Source organism: Copadichromis virginalis, linkage group LG20, assembly GCF_057382275.1.
Source record: "Copadichromis virginalis isolate Kocher_CV1m ecotype Utaka linkage group LG20, C_Virginalis_male_GT1.1, whole genome shotgun sequence".
Lineage (NCBI taxonomy): Eukaryota > Metazoa > Chordata > Actinopteri > Cichliformes > Cichlidae > Copadichromis > Copadichromis virginalis.
The window spans coordinates 715,001-735,150 of record NC_140637.1 but is presented as its reverse complement, the minus strand read 5'-3'; the positions used below and the strand labels follow the sequence as shown (position 1 = coordinate 735,150).

Below are 20,150 nucleotides of genomic sequence, written 5' to 3'. Positions count from 1 at the left end.
TGCGTTTTAATCTTCGGCTTTCGTTTTCCCCCAAACGCCGCACAGAAAGGAAGAGCCATCGCAGTTCTCTTGTATAGACATAAAAATTCACCCTTAGCAGTGAGCATAATCCAGCCAATCGCCACAGATTTATGACTTATTTTGTTATTCTGTACATTCTTAACAAGATTTCCCAGAAACCCTAATAATACTTTTTTTGCAAGCTGTTTTCAGTCCAACTTGAAAAAGTTGAAGTATCACTTGCAGAGAGGCACTGTTTCATATGTCAAACACTATAAACACTGTTGCAGTAAAACTGCACCGGGTAGTCATACTGAGGCAAAGATATTTATAAGTACAAAGTGACGTGGAGTAATGTGTGATAGTAAAAACGAAACCCCTGCTGTTCACAGTTCAGGAGAAAGTCTACTGTGGCTGCAAGTGATACGAAGAAACAATGTGGTTTAATAGTGGGATAATATTTTACCAAGGCAAATTTAAAATATAACATAACATAGAGAACACAAGCAAGGTGTTAAAGTAGTGCTTGTGGGGTTACAAGGTGGTTTCAGTGGAACATAGTCTGCATTCCTATAGACTTTCTTCAGATATAGATTTAGACTGAACGCTGCAAGTATGCATGTATTTTAGATTCACAGGCGCTAACAGCAAAAATGTATTGAAATCTTTACATGTTGCTCAGGTATGTGTGGGGTGATGCATGGATACAGCTGTGTGCTTTGAAGCGTGCGTGTGTGTTTAGTTACTGAATGCAGGGGATGCCCGCTGCATGGTTGATTCCATTTTAGAAAGCGGTTTGAGAAATATGTAAAGTATATAAAGATGCAATAATGCATATCGAATAGAACAAACAAAATTCGACTCAGTGGAAATCCCCAGGTATTCATCTTAACCCTCCCACAATCTACCACGCGCACACGTTCAGAGTTTGGAATCCCCCCGATCAGTGACTGAAAAGAGCTGTGATGAGTTTAAATTACATGCAGAATACAAGAAGTTTTATCAGTCGGTGCTGTGGCAGTCATCATCTCCGTCTTTCTTTGAAGATTCCTCTCTCCTGTTAGTGGTTTCGTGTGCTTACATGACATCAACAAAGGCTCAGGTGTGCACCTCTGCATGCGTCTGCGAATGCATACCTACAGGCAAGCACATGCTTATGCACATTTACACTGTTTTCAGGGAAATATACATAAACTTTGGGCTACTAACAGAATCAGTTTGTTATCCGTTAACGGTGTTCAAACAACCAAATTAAGTCTGTCCTCAGGCAAGGCTGGATGTGAGCGTGATTGAGAGATAAATGATACATAAACTAATCTCACATAGAAATACCTTCAATCAAAAACACTCATGTGTCCCCTTCAGGCCTATTTTTCTAAATGATATAAATAATTTTGGCAAGAAGAAATGGAATTGAGAGAGAAAAGACTGAGGGGAAAAGAAAAGGGAAATTTCATGCTGTCAGTTCTAACCACAACTGACTCGTGGTGAAATGACAAATATGAAATTTAAATTGCTTTTAAAATCCTGAAGGCGAGAGCCTGCGTCACGTCAACCTGTGTAAACAGCTCTGAACGCATTTCTAAGTCGCGTGCGTGTTCGTGCCGACCTGCTCCACAGGGGGTCGGTGGTTGGCGTGGAGAGGTGCTCGTGGCAAGCTTCGGTGATGGACATTTGCTGGGTGCATGTGGTGCGAATGATGAGGGTGATGCTGGGGATGGATGTAATCTTCCTCGTAGTTATCAGCAATCATCTTCATTCTGCTTTGAGTCTGCGAACAAAAAAACCCAAAACACAGAGATAAACGACAAAGATTTTAACACGTATAATTATAACAACCACAGACTACAGATTTGTTTTTGAAAATATTCTCTGGGTCATAAACTGATTAGGTTGAGGATTTTTCTGGGTGGAGGTGGGGGTGTTGAAAGCCGTCGAAGAAGTTACAAACTTTGCCGCTAACGACATTTGACAGGTCATAAATCGAGTGAGTCGGAGTGCCTGATGAAAAAGTCATAAGTCTGTCAAATGTCATCCACGCTGTAGATTATCATTTAATTGGATTACACAAATCCTAGTAAGAACAGTTAGTTAGTGTTTTGTGTTTTGCCCAAGGCCACAGCCGTCACGCAGCAACCTCATTCTAGATGTCACTGATTAAAATTACACTCAAATATGCATCTCTGTAAACGGGTATGACTGAGTGTGCTTTGTTTGAGTTTATGTGCATCTGTGTGTGTTTGTGTGAATGTGGAAGAGGCTGTCATGCTGCCAACATCGTTGCTTTGGACACAGATAACAGCCTAGCCTGACTAACACTAACAATCAGCATGACTGCAGTGAGGCCAGCTGTCTGATAGACACAGAGTGGGTGCAGATATACTGACAGGCTCAGCTTAATTCCCTTAACTGCAGATATTTCCTCTGAGGGCAGACATGACTGCAGAGGTGGGATGAACATGACTGAAAGATATGAAGAAGTTTCCCATCCAAGATGTTACAGTCCCCTTTGTTTAAATGAGAGACAGTCAAGACAGGCAGAGGCAAAAAAAAAGCTCGAGTCAGCTGTGAAGATAGGAGGGAGATGGTGTTGCAGTAGTTAGAGGCCTGGGGACATTGCTGCTGAGATAAGAAGCTGAGGCCTAATGACTGAGGAAACGAGCCAGTCAGGATCACAGGAGCGGATGTGGCTGGCATTAAAGAGGTTAGCAATTACTTTAAATCGCAGAAGAGCAGCTCAGATAAGGTGAGAACCTCTGACACTGTGGTGAGAGAGGCAACAAGGGTACAGATGAAAAGTCAGGGGAGGAGGAGGGCTCAAATAGACACCAGACCAGTGGTTAGAGGCGTTAAAGGCAAGATTGAGGTGTACAGCCCTCTGTGACCTCAGGTGTTGACATTAGCAGGTGTGACTGGGCAGGACTGGTCTCAGTTCAACAGAGCTGACACCTGTCACTGAGGCGAGGACAATGACTGTCATATATGCCGCAGCTGATGACACGACTGCACTGATACGGCCGCTGCAATACTTAATAACATGGTTTAAAATCTGTGTTGCTCATTCTAATGTTCAAGATTGATATGCAGCGAAAGGAGTCACATAGAAACGTATTTGTCACTGCTGCTAATTTCATAGGAACCATGTTCCTCTTCATCTAATAACAACCATATTTGGTAGAAGCTAGACGTCTCAGTTTGTGTGTGTGTGCGTGTGTGCGTGTGTGTGTGTGTGTGTGTGTGCGTGTGTGTGTGTGTGTGTGAGAGAGAGAGCACATATTTAATATTTAATGACCTGAGACACAAACACCAACGAATGACGTGATGAATTGCTTTTGGAAGAATCTGGTTGTGTGGTCAGGACGGCCCACATGTGGCCATATAAGTTTATCCAACAGACAGACACACACAGACACACACAGACAGACACAGACAGACACAGACAGACACACACACACACAGACACACACACACAGAGACACAGACAGACACACACACACACACACACACACAGACACACACACACACACACACACACACACACACACACACACACAGACACACACACACACACACACACACAGACAGACACACAGACACACACACACACAGACACACACACAGACAGACACACACAGACAGACACAGACAGACACACACACACAGACACACACAGACACACACAGACAGACACACACACACACACACACACACACAGACACACACACACAGACACACACACACACACACAGACACAGACACACAGACACAGACACACACACACAGACACACAGACACACACACAGACACACAGACACACAGACACAGACACACACACACACACAGACACACAGACACACAGACACACACTAGGGCTGCCACGATTATGTCGACTATTAAAATCGTCGACGACTAATTTAATAGTCGACGCATCGTTTGAAGCTTTGTAAGATCCCAAAAGACGCAGGAATAATAGCAGGATTTAAGAGTGTAATAACGGACTGAAACAGAAGATGGCAGCACTGCATGTACAAGGATGCCAGCTGCCGTTAAACCCCGAAGAAGAAGACTGTGTCCCAGAATTCATAGCGCGGCCCAGCGCAGTTGTCAACAATGGCGGCAGCTAGTTAGTTTTAACTTTACTCTTATTATTCTTTCTGGGTCACAAAATAAACGTTTAACATATTTTCAGGCTTGAATGTAGCTGTGTAAACCTCAAATATCTGCTCAGTTTATCAAGACACCACATATTTTCAAAAGCGCTCCGACGTTTTCGGAGACGTCTGTTACCCACTAGCTCGATAGCTAGCCGGGGGCAAGGCTAACTAGAGCCGTGAGAACACCGGACTCCCGGCAAATAGTTTTCAAACCCACCGCCGTCTTTCGCTAGTCAGGTTAAACATATATATAAGTCACTTAGATAACTTAAAAATGTTATTGTTTGGCTTTCTTTAGTATTTTATTTGTTCCTGAGTAAATCGGTTTGGCTGAGATTAAAGTTATAGTTTTTGCACAGCTAAAACTGTCAAGCAGACAGCTGATTGTCAGAAGTGTGAGACGCTGGAGAATATACTCCGGTGTCCTGTTATATTTTAGAAAGCAAGGAGTTTATTAAACTTCACCGAAACAATCTGCAAATTTGATTAAAAATTAATAAACTACCATCTTGTCTTTATTTTTAGTTAGCACAAACACTTCAAGCTGTAAGCTAATGATAGTTATGTAAGACCAGATGCTGCTGGTGCAATAAGCTGTACGCTGTACGTCCAATGGATGATGATCTGATTAGTCGACTAATCGCAAAAATAATCGGTGACTAGTCGACTATCAAAATAATCGTTTGTGGCAGCCCTAACACACACACACACACACAGTCACTCATCTGCTCTCTTCATACTGAAGCATTCCTGCATGCAAGTGCAAAGAAGGTGTTCACACATAAAATGCCTGAGAGGTTGAATGTGTGCTTTAATTAGTGTTAATTAGTAGCTTTGCCAGGTAAACAGCACAGTAATGGCCTCCAGGTTTGCTTGTAGATCAGTCTCGAACAGGCGCAGGTGGCACTACTGGGGGATAGAGTTCTTTACTGACACCTCTAACCAAAGCAGACGTGGGCTGTACCTGTGCAGTGTGTGTGTTTGTGTTACAACGTGCAGCTGCTGGGCCGAGCGCCGCAGTGACGGCTGCTGTGCTCACAGCTGCATCCCAAACCTCAATCCAAGCCCTCCGTAAATCACAGCCCTGCCCTGATTAGAGAAAGGCTGTGTTAACACATATGGACACAAGAGGCTGACAAGAAAGGACTTAAATAAACAGACAGCTGGCAAAAGGCTGCACCATTTTCACAACATTTATACACGCTCCTTTTTATCTGCATCTGGGTGTATTTGCATATGTGCAACATTAGTAAAAACAGAACAGCCCCCAGCTCCAGGCAGGCAAATAGTCTTACACAAGTCAGCCTTAATGAGAGGATGGCTGCTCAAGTGCAAAAAGAAAAAAGGAGAGGAAGTCACAGAATGAGAATTCTCTGTTCACAGCACCACTGATCTGTGGCCATTCATCACCTGGCTGCAGAGTATTCCCACATGGGGACACATTTGTCCGGACTCTCTCCTCACAAATCTAAGCGCTACACTCTTCGTGTGTGTCTCTGTGTTTGCAAATGGGTTCGTCTGTGCTGAAGAAGGTCTTTGCCTCAAAGGGATGCAAGTCCAATGAAAGAAAAGTTTGTCTTCGAGCACGTGCCTTACACACACACACACACATGCACACATATGTACTAGATCTTGAAAAAGAGGGATATGGGGAGGTCAGACGGGGCAAAGCTATCTGTAAATCTATCTGCTGTGTCAAGATCAATTTTCTCCTAAGAGACTTCGAGTCCCATAATTCTTTGGCATTTCCTGGTCAGTTTCCTTCCGACACTTGCAGTTAAGGACCTGGGGACAGCACCCTATCCTGATATGTGTCAGTGGGTCAGTCGACAGACAACTCGTGTGTGTGTGATGTTAAAGAACACAACCTCCAGAGAGCTCATTTTGCAAAATGAACCACAGTAATGCAGGAACTACTTACCTTACGACCTCCCTAGCATAATAAATGACAAGGTGTGTCTATAGCACTGCAGTTAGATCCAATATTTACAATTTACATGCACATGCATTTTTAAAGACTTTAAGTAAAGACTAGTTGCATGCACGAAAAAGAAGAAAGCATGCATGTGGAATGCATGCTCGTCATCAGCTTTCCCTCACTTTTCTTCTTCACTTGCACCCCTTTGTTCTTGCCCTGGGCCTACAGACCACACCGTTGCAATTAGAGCTCATCGCATCATCAGGTGTACTGTAACTGCTAGTTACCCAACGGGAAAACATGACGAATCCAATGGCGATTAACAGATAATAGGCTTTCCTTGAAATTCCTCCAATGGAATTGCCCCCCCCCCGAACCTCTTTCCCGTTTACGAGGCACAAACAAACATAGATTCGCACTTAAATGCACAAGCAGCCACTGCATCTGTTGACTTTTAAATGCACCATCTTTCCCAGAAGCCCCTGTGACTCAGGAGATCGTATATATGGACTCCCTGCTGTTAGCTCATTACTATTAACATTCATGTTAGATCAGTCACTGATGTGGTCTGACTAGACCTTAATGATCCACATACTTCTCTCAGTCCCGTGTCATACTGCGAGTAGGATGGGAAATAGGTGAATGTGTGTAGGTACACGCGTGTTCTGGGATTTATCTCCGTTTCACCGCAAGATGTCAGCCAGAAAAGTCTGCTAGTGATTCACCGGTGATACAAACATACGTGTGCGACTCGGGCTGCAACATGACTGTTGAGGGAACAGCTCTGCGTATGTGTTTACGTGCCTGGAATCACAGCTTCTGCTTGAGTGACTTTTTGATGACTAAATGCAATAAGTGTGGTTAGAGGCGTGGAACTACCAGCAATTATTAACATCTATCTGTTCCTAGTTTTAAAACTCTAAACTCTTCCCATGAGGTATCTTTAATGTAAACGATCATGATCTGCAGCAGGTTTGAATTTGTAGCCCTGCTTTGAGTAGCAATGCCAGAATCTGTTGTAAAATGTGACCGAAAGGCAAAAACAAATATCTTTGTAGTTAAATATGGTGGATTTACCTGCTGTTTGAGCTGGTGCATGAGCCTGTCCTTCTCCCTCTTCAGAGCCATCACTTCCTCCTGGGCTTTCTTGCGTTTGGAGGAGGATAATTCTAGCAGGGCGATGTTGGCATCCTTTTCACTGATGGCTGCAAGCAAAGCCTGCTGCCTGACAGGGCGAGAAAAAGAAAGGACCGTACTGACTGATGGGTAAAGTGTTAACAGCAAGTCACGTCACGTTTTTAATATTTAGAAAGCAGACAGGTGTCGACTACAGAAAGCCCTACCGCAGCTGTATAGAGATGTCACAGGAAGCTCACTAATTCCAGCGCTCCCTAAACTCAGACAGCGATTCCACAGAAAAGAAGCAGACATCTTTGAAGTGGTCTGCTAAGTGTAGCATTTGTGGTACCTTACTATGACTCATGAGCATGTAATAGTGTAATAGGACCTAATGGAGCAGACTGAGCAGGATATGACATCTTTCTTATGTCACCCCTGGTTCCCACAGTGTCTGTGTGTGTTTGTGACTGTGTACAGAGGGGGTGGCTTCAAATGACTGTCCACAGGTGCAGGGGGGCAAGGAGGACATACCACCAAACTTCATCATGCACACAACCAGATGTACTAATTTAATCCCACAGAGCTCGATCTTGCATAAAGTCTGTGTGTTTGGGGAAGATCAGTGATGACTGTCTTCATCACAGTCATCAGCAGGATGTGTTTGATCTAAATTTGTGACTAACAAATTCTGTTTTCCCACTTTGGTAAGCATATACATTCTCACAGTTAGCCGGGCATGGACAAACCTCTGCTTTGGCTCTTTATGTTGTTTTCTTTGACAAAAATAAAAGATAAATGGCAGAAAGAAGCTCTAAACACACTTTCCTACAAAATACACTTCAGCTCATTTTATGATTTTCTTTTGTCTTCATCTTTTGAGAAGTTTGTCTGAATGATCATCACACCAAACTAGTTCACCGGTTCATACCTTCAGTGTAGACACTTAGGTTATTCTAAGCTGAATACTCCAGACTGTTAAAGGGCATTTGAAATTAAGAGGGTATTAAACAAGCATGTCGAGGTCATCTGTGGGTTTGTGTGAGGTGAAAGGTAGAGGAAGAGAAAGGAGGGTGCGTTAAAAATACACTTCGGTCTTTATTAAAAATTGACCTGCATTAGGGTGTTTTTATTCCATGATTTAAGTCCCTGCAGAAATAACTAAATTACGAAAAATAAACATGCTGAACTCAGAATAAAGTCCTGCTGGCCTGGGACTCCACATTTGATGTTTTTAGTACAATTATCTGCATGCCGCATCTGGATTCTCCCATTCAGGGCCATTAATAGCTCTTTGTGTATTGGTGTGTACTTGCATCTTGCGCATGTGTTTGCGTGTGCATGCATGTGGGTTCTGACATGGATTGGAGCAGCTAATCACACCATTAATCACGGCGCAGGACCAAAGTGACACTTTTCATCTCCCCACACCTCCAGTGTTTTTCCTTTTAATGCTCACTGTAATGGGAACGAACACACACACACACACACACACACACACACACACACACACACACACAGAAGACTTGTAACAGAGCACGTGTCTTAGACTGCAGGCTTATTTTTCTTGAGCTGGCCATTCTTAGTCTAAATCAGCTAAAGAATTAAATAAATAGATAAAGTCCATATAGATCCACATCCTGTTTATAAAATCCATCCTCATACAGTTCACCATTACAAAGCTCAACAAACCTGATGAATTCTGGATTTTAAAGAATGGCACAACAGCAGTGCCCATTTCACTACTTTTTCTTTGGCTGCGTTAAATAGAGTGAAGAGGTGATGAACAGAGTCATATATGGGCAAGGAATGCAGCACAACATGTCACTGATCATAAACACTGTGTCAGATTAACGGCCAAAGCCTACATGCAGGATGGCCATCTTTACACCACATTGCCAGACATGGAAGCACAAAAATATTGAACCGCATCCAACCAGCCTCACAGCAAACGCTCGGATCTCTTTTAAGATAAAGTTCACACAGATGGAGCTGCAGAATTTTATCTTTACGGGTCAAAATGCTGCAGTAAATACAGCACGAATGCTTGAATGCAATATTATTCCTTTTTAACTGCACAGCATTAAGAATGGGACTTTCTACAGTTTAAGTAGCTGAAACACCGGGCAAAGCCAGGATGGCACAAGAGGAGAGTGCTTTTAAAAGTTCAGGGAATCAACCCCACTTTTTGTGAATGTATCAGGAAATGAGCCACCACTTTCTGAGCACTTCATGAAGGACATTTACACTGTCTCTGTTGAATAAACTTGTGTTTTCTAATAATAAAAAAGACACTTATAATATAACAAGGATGAATTTTCCTCCAGAAAAACCTCCATCTAAAGAAATGTCCTATAATTCTCTTCAGTCCTATTTAAATTCATCCATTTTAGACATTATGTCAATGCAGCAATGAAACCCTTAACTCAAATATAATTACAGCGTGTGTCAAATTACAGCTGAAGCGTGGCATATGCTGCTGTCTTTGAGGGAACAGTCGTCACCTTCATTACACCTGCATTCGCCTACGTCAGTCCCAAGAGAAGATTGCTGATCGAACCCGAGATGCTCTGAGCCCAGCAAAATGAAGCCTCTGAGCCAACGTGGCTGCCATGGTTCAATGCAAGCTAAATCGCTTCCAGTCTCTAAACTAACAAAGCGCGTTACAGTGAAGTCTCCTTGTGGGTGCTCACTAAGTGGTGCTGCGGGACTCTGCTGAGCGATGTCTTCCTAAAACAATAAAAAAGGGGCATTATTGTGATTAGTCTGCCTGTAAACCTCGTCTCCTACATCCTCAGTCGGTGATTGTGTGTGTCTGTGTGTGCGTGTGCTGATTAGTATTACTAACAGTCTTTGAACCTGAATCACACTGGAGTATTTAATCACATCTCATTTAAGTGGCCATTTGGCCTCAGTTGTTGAACAGACTTGCAATGTACATTAATCTAGAAGACAGGATTCATCTGTCAGGCACGAGCACACCCCACACACAAAGACAGATGCTCTATCTGCTGGCTGATCTTGAGTGGGTGAACCCTCTTTCTTTCCTCCTCTCTTGTCTTACTCCCTGCTTAACTTTAACTTGGCCTGTCCCACACAAACAAAGGATTATCTTCATTTCCCCCCCCCAATTGAAAGGGTGACAATGAAATGGTTTTTCATGACAAACTTGTGATTAGTCTTCATAAAAGTCAAACCCCAAGCACTGGAAGGTCATGAGGTATGCTAATAAAAGGACGTATAAATCCAACTGCTGGAGCCCTGGTGTCAAAAAGCTCCTCTGCGAGGCAACTGTAGTTTAGCTGACATGATAAACACGATGCTCAGACAAACAACTGCGCAGCCTTGAATAAAGATCTCCCACAGCTCAACTATAGTTTTGGTATTGTGAGAAAAATGCGAGGTTCTGCAGAACAGCTGAACTGACATTTTATTTATAAGGGGTGAAATTCTCAGCTCAGCTACAACATGTGATTCCAATTGAAGCTTCATGGTCCCTGGGACATATTGAGACATTTGAATCTACAGACGTGGGAGATGGATGGCTAAAGTACATGACTGTGTGATGTGAAATGTGTGTGTGTTGGGGGGAGACAATATGGAAAGAAAAAGTGAAAGAAGAAGAAGAGGTGATGAAGACATCTTCGAGGTGGAGCTGCTGCTCAGAGCGCTTTACAAAGCCACGAGGTACACTGTCAGGTCAGGCAGATTTCTGGGAGACAAAAGGGTTAAGATGGGGTTAAAAGTGAGCATGAAACTGGGTACGTTCACACGTAGGCACATCAAAGAGTGAGGTTTTGATATGAAGAGATACCGTGGAGTTGGAGAGAAGGGATGTGTCAATGTGGAAAAAAAACAAACAATAAAAAAGATGGCAAGAGATGAAGGTAGCAGGAGAAAGGGAGTACGTGTTTGACAAGACTGAGTGCCCCCTGTGTTGCATGAGAGAGAGTAGAGAGGGAAGAAAAGAAGGGGAGAGAAGTGGAGAGGAGAGGAGGAAGGGAAGAAAGGAGCAAAGGTAAAGATTTAGGAGTCCCAGCAGACCCTAAATCAGCTCAGCGCACTGCATGTTGTTATTCCTAGGTGTCACGGTTGAGGGATATGTGTTTATAATTTGTGTTATGACTTACTTGAAATTATGAGCGTGGAGAGTCAGCCGGACAGAAACAGATGCATCTGTGCGATGCCCAAGGGAACCATCAATACTGTCTACCCCTAAGCGCAGTGTGTGCATGTGCTGCATATTCATGTGTGCATGTATTTGCCTGTCCATAAATGCATTTGTGCTTTCATCTCCATGTGTGCATGTATGATGTATTTTGTTTGCAGGAACACGGGGAGTCCTCTAATATCTGCTCCCAAACCATCTATTATGACGTCTTCCCGTTTGTGATCATGCCTTTCCACCACTTAGCTGTCCGGCTCTGCAGAAACATTCCTGGGGCACTTTATGGTGGTTTCTTGATTGTGGGTGTGTAAAGGTGCAGTACAAGTCTGGGGGCCCCTGTCTAGGCAGTTCTAGAAGCCTGTGGTGAGAGCAAGCAGAGGACATGAGAATGGGGCATGGTTGAGTGACACTATTATTTATGGTCTTGGAGTCATGTGTTATTTACAGCTAAGAAGGTAGGAAAAAGTCTATGTCCAACATAAAACACACGCTCAACCTACATTTGGTGAGCTTTCTGCAAAGCCAGTTGAGAGGATAAAGCCGTGTCTTAACTTTAAATGTGGGTAAAATGTATTTTTATGAGGTCCTAGTTTTGGCTGCCTTGGTTTGGATTAGCTCCATGCTAACCTGTAGCAGCTAACCTGCAGCCACATGCAAGATCCACATATTATCCGCTTCCTTTTGTATGCTCGGCCGGATTTAAGCCTTTATTTATCTTAATCTACAAGGTAGGATTTATCCAAACCCACCACAAATAAAACTTGCATGACTGCCTTGTTTGTTCCTTTGGAGCAGTTGCTTTATGTATATAGGTCATTACATGTAAATTGTGAGCTTCAAATTTCACATGCTAACCTTGAGCTGCGCTTCCCAAGAAAAAAACACGACAGCAGATGGTTCTCCCAGAACTAGACCAGGTTATGTGTGTTTTCACTTCACTAATAAAATATACAACGCACTTACTCTGCTAACCCCCACTCCCACACTAGTGCTCTGACTGGTGGGTGGTGGTGGGAGTCTAATTGAAAGAGTATGTATCAGTTTTACAGCAACAAGAGGGAAAATACGAGGGGACAAAAATCAACAAATCTGCCAAAACTAGCCAAATGTTTAGAGTTGGAGCAGGGACGAGGAGAGATGGCTGACTGCTCCCAGAGATGAGCAGGACCAGACGGCCACCGCTGCATTCCAGAAAGAAAGAGGGGGGAGAGAGATAGAGAGACCCAGACGGAGAGGAAACGAGTGCAGGAGACCAGGTGGCCGTGCGATTGCAGACAAAGGAGATGAAAAGTGCATTCGGTCTTGAAACAAAAAATTTGCAAAGGCGACGCCAACATCAAAAACAAGCAAGAATGTAAATGAACATTAATGCCAAGTTGAGGCGGCCGTACATTTTCAGTGCTGGTTGTTTGTTTCTTTATCTCTCTTACAGACAGAAATAAGCATCAAGGTGTGTTTCGTAAAACTCAGTGGAGGGTGATGTAATAACAATATCAGTCTCATATCTGTGCATAAAGTGTGAACCTGTACTCAGGTTGATTGCTTAGAATAACAACTGAACAAGGCTCTCATTCAGAATCAGAGCTCAAGCACAAATCTGTGAGTAAACCATGAATACAATCTTTCACGCACAAATGTGCATGAAATTATTTATGCTCTACAAACAAATCTATCACAATCCCGCTTTTGCATTTAAAAAGCTACTGCTAGTATTTACTAAAAAGAGGCAAAGTGTCAGTTTTGCAACTCTAAGGTATTTTTGTGGGTGGCCTTATTTTAGATTGTATTTGTAGGACTTATAACTAAACTTAACTGAGTGTCAGAGGAAGGAGGAGACTCCGAACAGTCACAGCATTTTTAACAGATATTTCCTTTATATTGAAAATTCTCATTAAGCTGCCTCCAACATCTGAATTACAACACTGTTCCTCTAACACCTGCAGTTACAGTGTATGATTTCTCTTTGCAGACTGCCCCCATTCTCACCACTCCTTGTTTTTGACCAGTGTATGCATGACTGAAATGAACTGACTGAATCACTGTTTAGATATCAACGCATCATTACCTGCAGAACATTCATCTTCTGTCGGTGCATTTTGCAATTTTGCCAATGCGTTAATGTGACAGACTTAGTAATCCTACCGTCTTAATGCTCAAGAATATGGACGTTTTTCAATAATTGCCATGAATTTCTTGTCCATCCCCACAGATCAGGTATTTCTTGTCCCAGTTACCATCTTTTTCTTATGATCAGTTTTTCTGTCTTTCTGATCTTTACTGTCAGAAATCTTCTTTGTTGTTCTTTAGCCAAAGTGAGTGTTTCAGGGTAAACAATATGCTAAACCCCTGTTTTTTTCTCCACGCCCAAGTCTTGGTTTTGTTTGTTTTTTCTCAACCATCATCACTTTGGAAAGGTATGTCTTCTCTGGCATCCAACACCGACACCACGTTTTCAGACGACCTTCTTTTTTTTCTTAGTGTTGCAGTTTCCTCTCTTGCAACATCCACTTTCACCACTTCACCCCGAGGTAAACGTGTTTCTTTTTATAGAGAAACGGGGGGCGTGACAGTATGCAGCTAGTATGCAGAATGCATGAGCATGCTGATTTATTTGGTGTGATTGATCAGAATGATTCACTAACACCCACATGGTGGTAAGAACAAAACTGGTCAGTGCACACGGTAATAATTTTGCATGTGCAGTTATTTTTTGCACAGTATAAGAATATACCATGCACATACATACACATATTGGTGAATGAGGCCTACGGAGAACAGCTAGCCTCACTAATGCTATAAGATGCCAACCAATACCTCAAAAACACTTCAAAGGTTATTTAGGGTTTGATGGGTTTTCTATAAAGGTACTTGGTGGAACTTATTCTTTCCAGAACATAGCCAGATGCAGCGAGCTTGGACGTGTACCCACCGTCTTATTGTAACAATAAAGTTTGTACAAAGCTTAGACGTGTCTGCCCACAGCCAGCAGTCAACTCTATAGAGGGGATGAACAGAGCAGACAAACGTAGCTGAACATATCCTGAATCTTGCACTTTAAAAGCACACAGATCTAAGACGAGCATCACTCTGCACTTTTTAAAGCAAATGAATGTATTGAATAAAACATTGAACTATTATTTTATAAATACAACCACAAAACAACTAATTGCATTATATATGCTCTGTTATGTCCAGCCTTATTTCCCTTAAGTCCCAGGTAAATTAGCAATGTTGTTAAAACAACATTTTTTCTGGATAGCTCCATGTGTGCCCATGTGAGCTTGGCCAAGTAAGTGTGTGTGCCGGCATAGATTTCCCAGTGTAACCTCATTGTGTGAGTGTGATAAAGACACAGATTTCACATAAGTCAAAGCTTTAACCAATCAGAAGAGCTGTCTGACACCAGGGCCTGAAACCTACTAATAGCAGAGCAGGGCTTTCCATTCGCTTAAAGGGAGGTTTGTTCTGTCTTTATTGTCATTCAGCTGACTGACTGACAGTGTTTCCCCAAGGCGCAAGAAACAAGACAGGAGGCTGCACTGTACCACACACGTGCAAAGCTGCTCTGTCTCGCACACAAGTACAGACACACAGCAGCTGGATTCTTTAAAGCTGCCTGTCATCTGACAGAGAGGTGAGGGTAAGAGTAACATAGCTTCAGTCACACAGTGTAAGAAGACACACACATTCACACCTACACCGAGGGAGGGAGAAGCATATGCAGTAACAGAAAGTGTGTAATAGTCAGTGTATAAATAGTTACATGTTCTTCAGCATCATAATATCAAACTGTACATAATGCACACTGAAAAGAAACTGTTAGATTTTTTCATCTGCAACAATAAAAGCCACCTTGGTTTCCTCAATACAAAATATTAATCATTGATTCAGACTGATTCTTTCCAGGATCCTCATGACATTTTCACATTTCTTCTAAAGTGTGTGCAACCCTCTGCAATCACAATCATTAATCTGCTGCAGAGTTAGAGCTAAATGGTAAATGGCCTGTATTTATATAGCGCTTTACTAGTCCCTAAGGACCCCAAAGCACTTTACATATCCAGTCATCCACACATTCACACACTGGTGATGGCAAGCTACATTGTAGCCACAGCCACCCTGGGGCGCACTGACAGAGGCGAGGCTGCCGGACACTGGCGCCACCGGGCCCTCTGACCACCACCAGTAGGCAACGGGTGAAGTGTCTTGCCCAAGGACACAACGACCGAGACTGTCCAAGCCGGGGCTCGAACCGGCAACCTTCCGATTACAAGGCGAACTCCCAACTCTTGAGCCACGATCGCCCCTAAGCTAGAATCCACTGATAATTAACCACTTTCCCTTTCTTCCTGCACCAGATCTACTCTACACTGTCTTTAAAGTCAGCTCCAAAGAAACACCTTCTGCATTGCGTCATTTAAACGCTGTCTTTATGGCCTTGTATGTTCCACTGCATTATAATAACCCTCTGTCCAACAGATCATCACAGGCCTTTGAACAGGAAATGTCTTTTTCTCCTTCTCAGGCCTCCTTCCATCACTCCTTCTCTCCTCCCTTTCTCTTCCTAATCAAAGAGAGGAGCAATTCTTTACAGAAGAGAATGGAATTACCTCCGCCATGGACTTGGACCTCTCTATCATTCGGTATCTCTCTCCCTCTATCATTCTCTATTCTGCTCTGGCGTGCCCTATACTCACTCCAAAGTGGGGCTAAATATTAAGTTCAAGGAGGTTACGCAAACACGTTGAAACAGCCATCCTTGGCCTAAATATTACCCTCAAACCTTCAATTACCCGCCTTGCCTCTCTCCCCTCATCCCCCTCGCCTTTCCTGTCCTCGGCATGGGTTCTCTCTCACTCCGGTCATCTAACTTCAGCCTGGAAATACAGTGCGCACTCATGACGCGGGGCCAAAAGGCCTTAAAAATGTCAGGGGCAGAGAGTCCAACATTGTGGTGCACTGTAACACATACACACATACAAAGCTTCACCCAAAATACACATGTACACACAAACCGATGAAAGACGGGTCCACAAAACAGTGAGAGCGAGTACCCCTGGTGTATTTTCTCTGAGTTCCAAATGCAGGCCCTGGCGGTGGACCACAGCTGAACCACAGCCGACATGCGGTGGGATGGGAGGCCACCACACTCACTTCCCTTAAAGAAGCAATAGACACGCACACACACAAACAGGGGATCACAAAAAGACACAGGCATTAAATCAGACACACACACATGTTCAGCATTTTTCTGGACAGGACTGTCATGACGATAGGTCCGTGTTTAAAAAGCAGTTTGAGGTGAAGGGACAGATCTGTATGGGCTGTTTCCCACAATGCTTTGCCAGACAATTACACAACCCAATTAATGTGGTTACTACAGCACAGCTAGGACTTCACTCTAAGCAAACTGTGTATGTACGTGTGCGTGATAAAGAAGATGCGTGTACTCTCCTTTGGCCGGTATTACTCTCAGAATTATAGCTTTCGTTGGAGCTTACACTCGTCTATTTCCCGTCACTGTGTAAAGGACACACAAGGTCACACTAACATTCACCCCACACTCCATCAGCCAATCGGAGTTATTTCCAATCACAGCCACATGAGCTCAGGGAATATAAAAGCTGCATAACTAGACTGTGCTCGCTACTAAAACAGCTCCTTTCAAAGAATTAACAGTAAATAAATGCTGCGACACAGTTGTGTTTTACAAAACCGGTTATGAAATTTAATTACATAGAAGTAATGAGTTGTACCCATATACATCATAAAATATGGGGCCAGACAGAAAGTCTATGAAATGTACAAATGTGCACACACAGGGGTCTAGGTGAGGGTGTTGATTAAAAGAGTCGTGCCAGGTCTGGACAAGTCTGCTCATATTTAGACAGATCAGTGAGGATCATGGGATCAAAGGAAACATGATTACTACCTGGCCTTCTGATTTAAAAAAGTCACTATTATTTCCCCGTCAGTAAAAACAGGAATACATATTTCAGCATGTTCGCTCTATGGCTCTCACGCACGCACACAGGCACGCACATGCGAAAGCAACACTCAGACAAACTCACGGGACATTTGCAGACACAATGACTTGCACCGGTGCACAGTGGACATGGAGGTAGACACAAGAACACACCTACATACACAGTCTCACACATACAACCGCGCCGCTCTGTAATCTGGGTAATTTGTACTTTGAAGCTAGTGTAGACAGATGATGGCCTCTGGAACATTCAGTCTGTTGTGTCACTGGATGTGCAGGTTCGCCGGTTGGTGTGAATTCCCAATAGACACATCCCCCACCCGCTACCCGAAAGTATAGCTGTTGTGAATAAGGTTCGTGTGAGAAGAGACACTGGCACAGCTTGTACTCTTCTCATTATTCCAATTCTTGTATGACTTCTTGTAAGACTGAGTGTGTGTGGCTTTGCAAACTTTATGAGGGTATGAAAATTAAAGCTGCAAGTGCCGACACACAGGCGCAGAAATGCACATGCAAGCATGAAACAGCAAAAGTGTGCGCCTTTTGATAATTGCAGCAGAGAGGGGAACTTTCTTCTCCTAACCTTGAGCTGCTCCCATCGAGACCAGTTTCCCTTCGTCTACTTTTCTCATGCATTGGAATTATAAATGAATCCACACACAATATTCATAGATAAACACACACAACGTCATAAATGCTCTGCTGGGCCTCCACCACACCTGTGCATAAATTCCAGCATACATCTGTTTTTTAATAAAGAGACCTGTGGCAGTGTGCAGTTACATGCTGCTGACAGACTCACTGATTTCCAGATAGATAACATACACATCCAACTCAGCTCCCTTGGCACATTACATCACAGTTATTTTAATAATGGCTTCAACTGAGTCCTTTTTCTGGCTATGATTACATATAGGAGATTGTGTGTCTGCATGAATGTTCTTTCTTTTTTTTACTCCTTTACTATTAAATTATCACTTTGTGGTCATCTCAATGTAATTTTAAGAGTCTGAGGAGTTTAAGTTCATTATAATGTTGTTCTAAACACACGTTGGGCGCCTTATGAGGGCTACATTAAATGTCAAAGATAAAAAGAAATTCAAACTGCATCCACAGTATGTATGCAAGTGTGTGTGCATCCTGTGAGGAGGCAGCTAGTACTGTGTTGTTCTGTGTAGATATGTGATGTTGCTCCATTAACACTGCAAAGTTGTGGATGAGGGTGGGATCTTTTTTTTTGGTTTATGGTCTCTCACCCACCACTTAGCTGCTCTTTGTCAAAGCCATTCTGACAATGTGTTCAGGTATAATACAGCCCAAAGAGCTTCCTACAACAATCTGTGTCACGTGTGGATGTCTTCCCTTTCCCCTGTGAATTCCCTAACACTAAATCTGACTGTTTGACACGGCAGAGAAAATGCAGGTGTGTTTTTGTGTTTCCTGGATCTTAAAGGAAAACACGCTGATATACTAGAGAAAGACGATATTACAGATGGGAAAAGAGCTCAGAAAAGGTTTAAAACATTACTTACAACTAAAAAAATAAGAAATAAAGGTCTCATTTTAGAGCTGCACAGTGATGCATTAACAAACAGTTTTCTTTTTTCTTTGTCTGAAAAAGGCCTGGAGACCACCTCGGTGCTGCAGAAGATCTGCTGCATAGGTGCAGACACATGTGCAAACATTGTGACATCTCTCTGCGTCACAGAACAGCAACACTGAAAGAAGGTGAGGAGCATTTTAGCATGCAAGAAAGATATGTTTATTGCTCTTTTATCTGCAGTCATGCAGTCAGACATACCAGGAAATTGCTCAGAAGTTTGGGGAACAATTGGCACGAAAAGCCTGTAGCTGACATGTCAGGATGTCTACAGTGCGGTGTGCGTGCAGACACGTGGGCTTGTGCTTCTCTGTATATGTGTATGAAAGCTTTCAGTGTTTATCCCGCTTGGTTCTGTTTTTGCCAATGTGTCCGTGTACACATTCACGAGTTTATCATGCACTGAGCTCCCGGAGTGACATGTCAGGACACTGATGTTAGGAAACTGAGACACTCTGAGTCTGATAAACAAACCATGCCGGGAGGAGGACCTAAACAATGTTCCGCAATTGCTTTATTGCTCAGTGTTTGCCCTAGGTGTCACGTTACTGAGATCTTCAGCACCATAAAAGCGTTCTCTATGGTTCAGGCTTGTGTTAGAGTGTGTGTTTGCTCTGGCAGAGGCTCCCTTGTGACTGGTTATATTGGACATGCTCAAACAAAGCCAAACACACAACAGGAGCCACAAGCAATTAGGCCTGCCATAGAGCATAACTCTCTGAACACCCTCTGATTTCCCCTCACCATCTACTAATTTCCCTCTCTACTTACGCATTTTGCACTACCATCCAACATCCACAACTCACACTAAGAGGTTAGCCTCTGCTACATTTGTGCTCTGCTCCGTGCACTTATCCTCGGTGACATTTGTGGCAACAATACCATTTGCCTTTATGTCGTCTTTCGGCATAAAATGTTAACGTCAGACAGCAGAACCCTGCTGACTGGCAAGGAAAGGCTTGTAATGCTAGCAGGCAGTCTAATCCTTCGGATTAATATAAATTAAGATGGTTTAGTTTGAGAGTCAGCGTCTTCATTTCATCCTGTCAAAGAGACATTTGTTTTTACCCAAACTATGACAACAATCCTTCTCCTTCTACTTTCTCTTCTATTGTTTGGTGCAATGTGAAACATTACATGCTTTACATTTCTGCTACCTAATTCTCAATTCCTTCCTGTATAGTAAACAAGTAAAGTCAGACATAAAC

At 43.1% G+C, this 20,150-nt stretch overlaps 1 protein-coding gene across 1 annotated transcript in view; it reads right to left on the bottom strand.

Moving 5' to 3' along the window:
* The window catches only part of LOC146683881 (ERC protein 2), a 165,848-nt gene that overhangs the window by 40,657 nt on the left and 105,041 nt on the right, over window positions 1-20,150 (bottom strand). The window contains exons 15-16 of the mRNA XM_085444868.1: window positions 7,150-7,297; window positions 1,610-1,771 (exon numbers count right to left, since the gene is read on the bottom strand). Of these exons, the coding sequence (XP_085300994.1) occupies window positions 1,610-1,771; window positions 7,150-7,297 (310 nt within the window). The remainder of the gene's footprint in view (window positions 1-1,609; window positions 1,772-7,149; window positions 7,298-20,150) is intronic.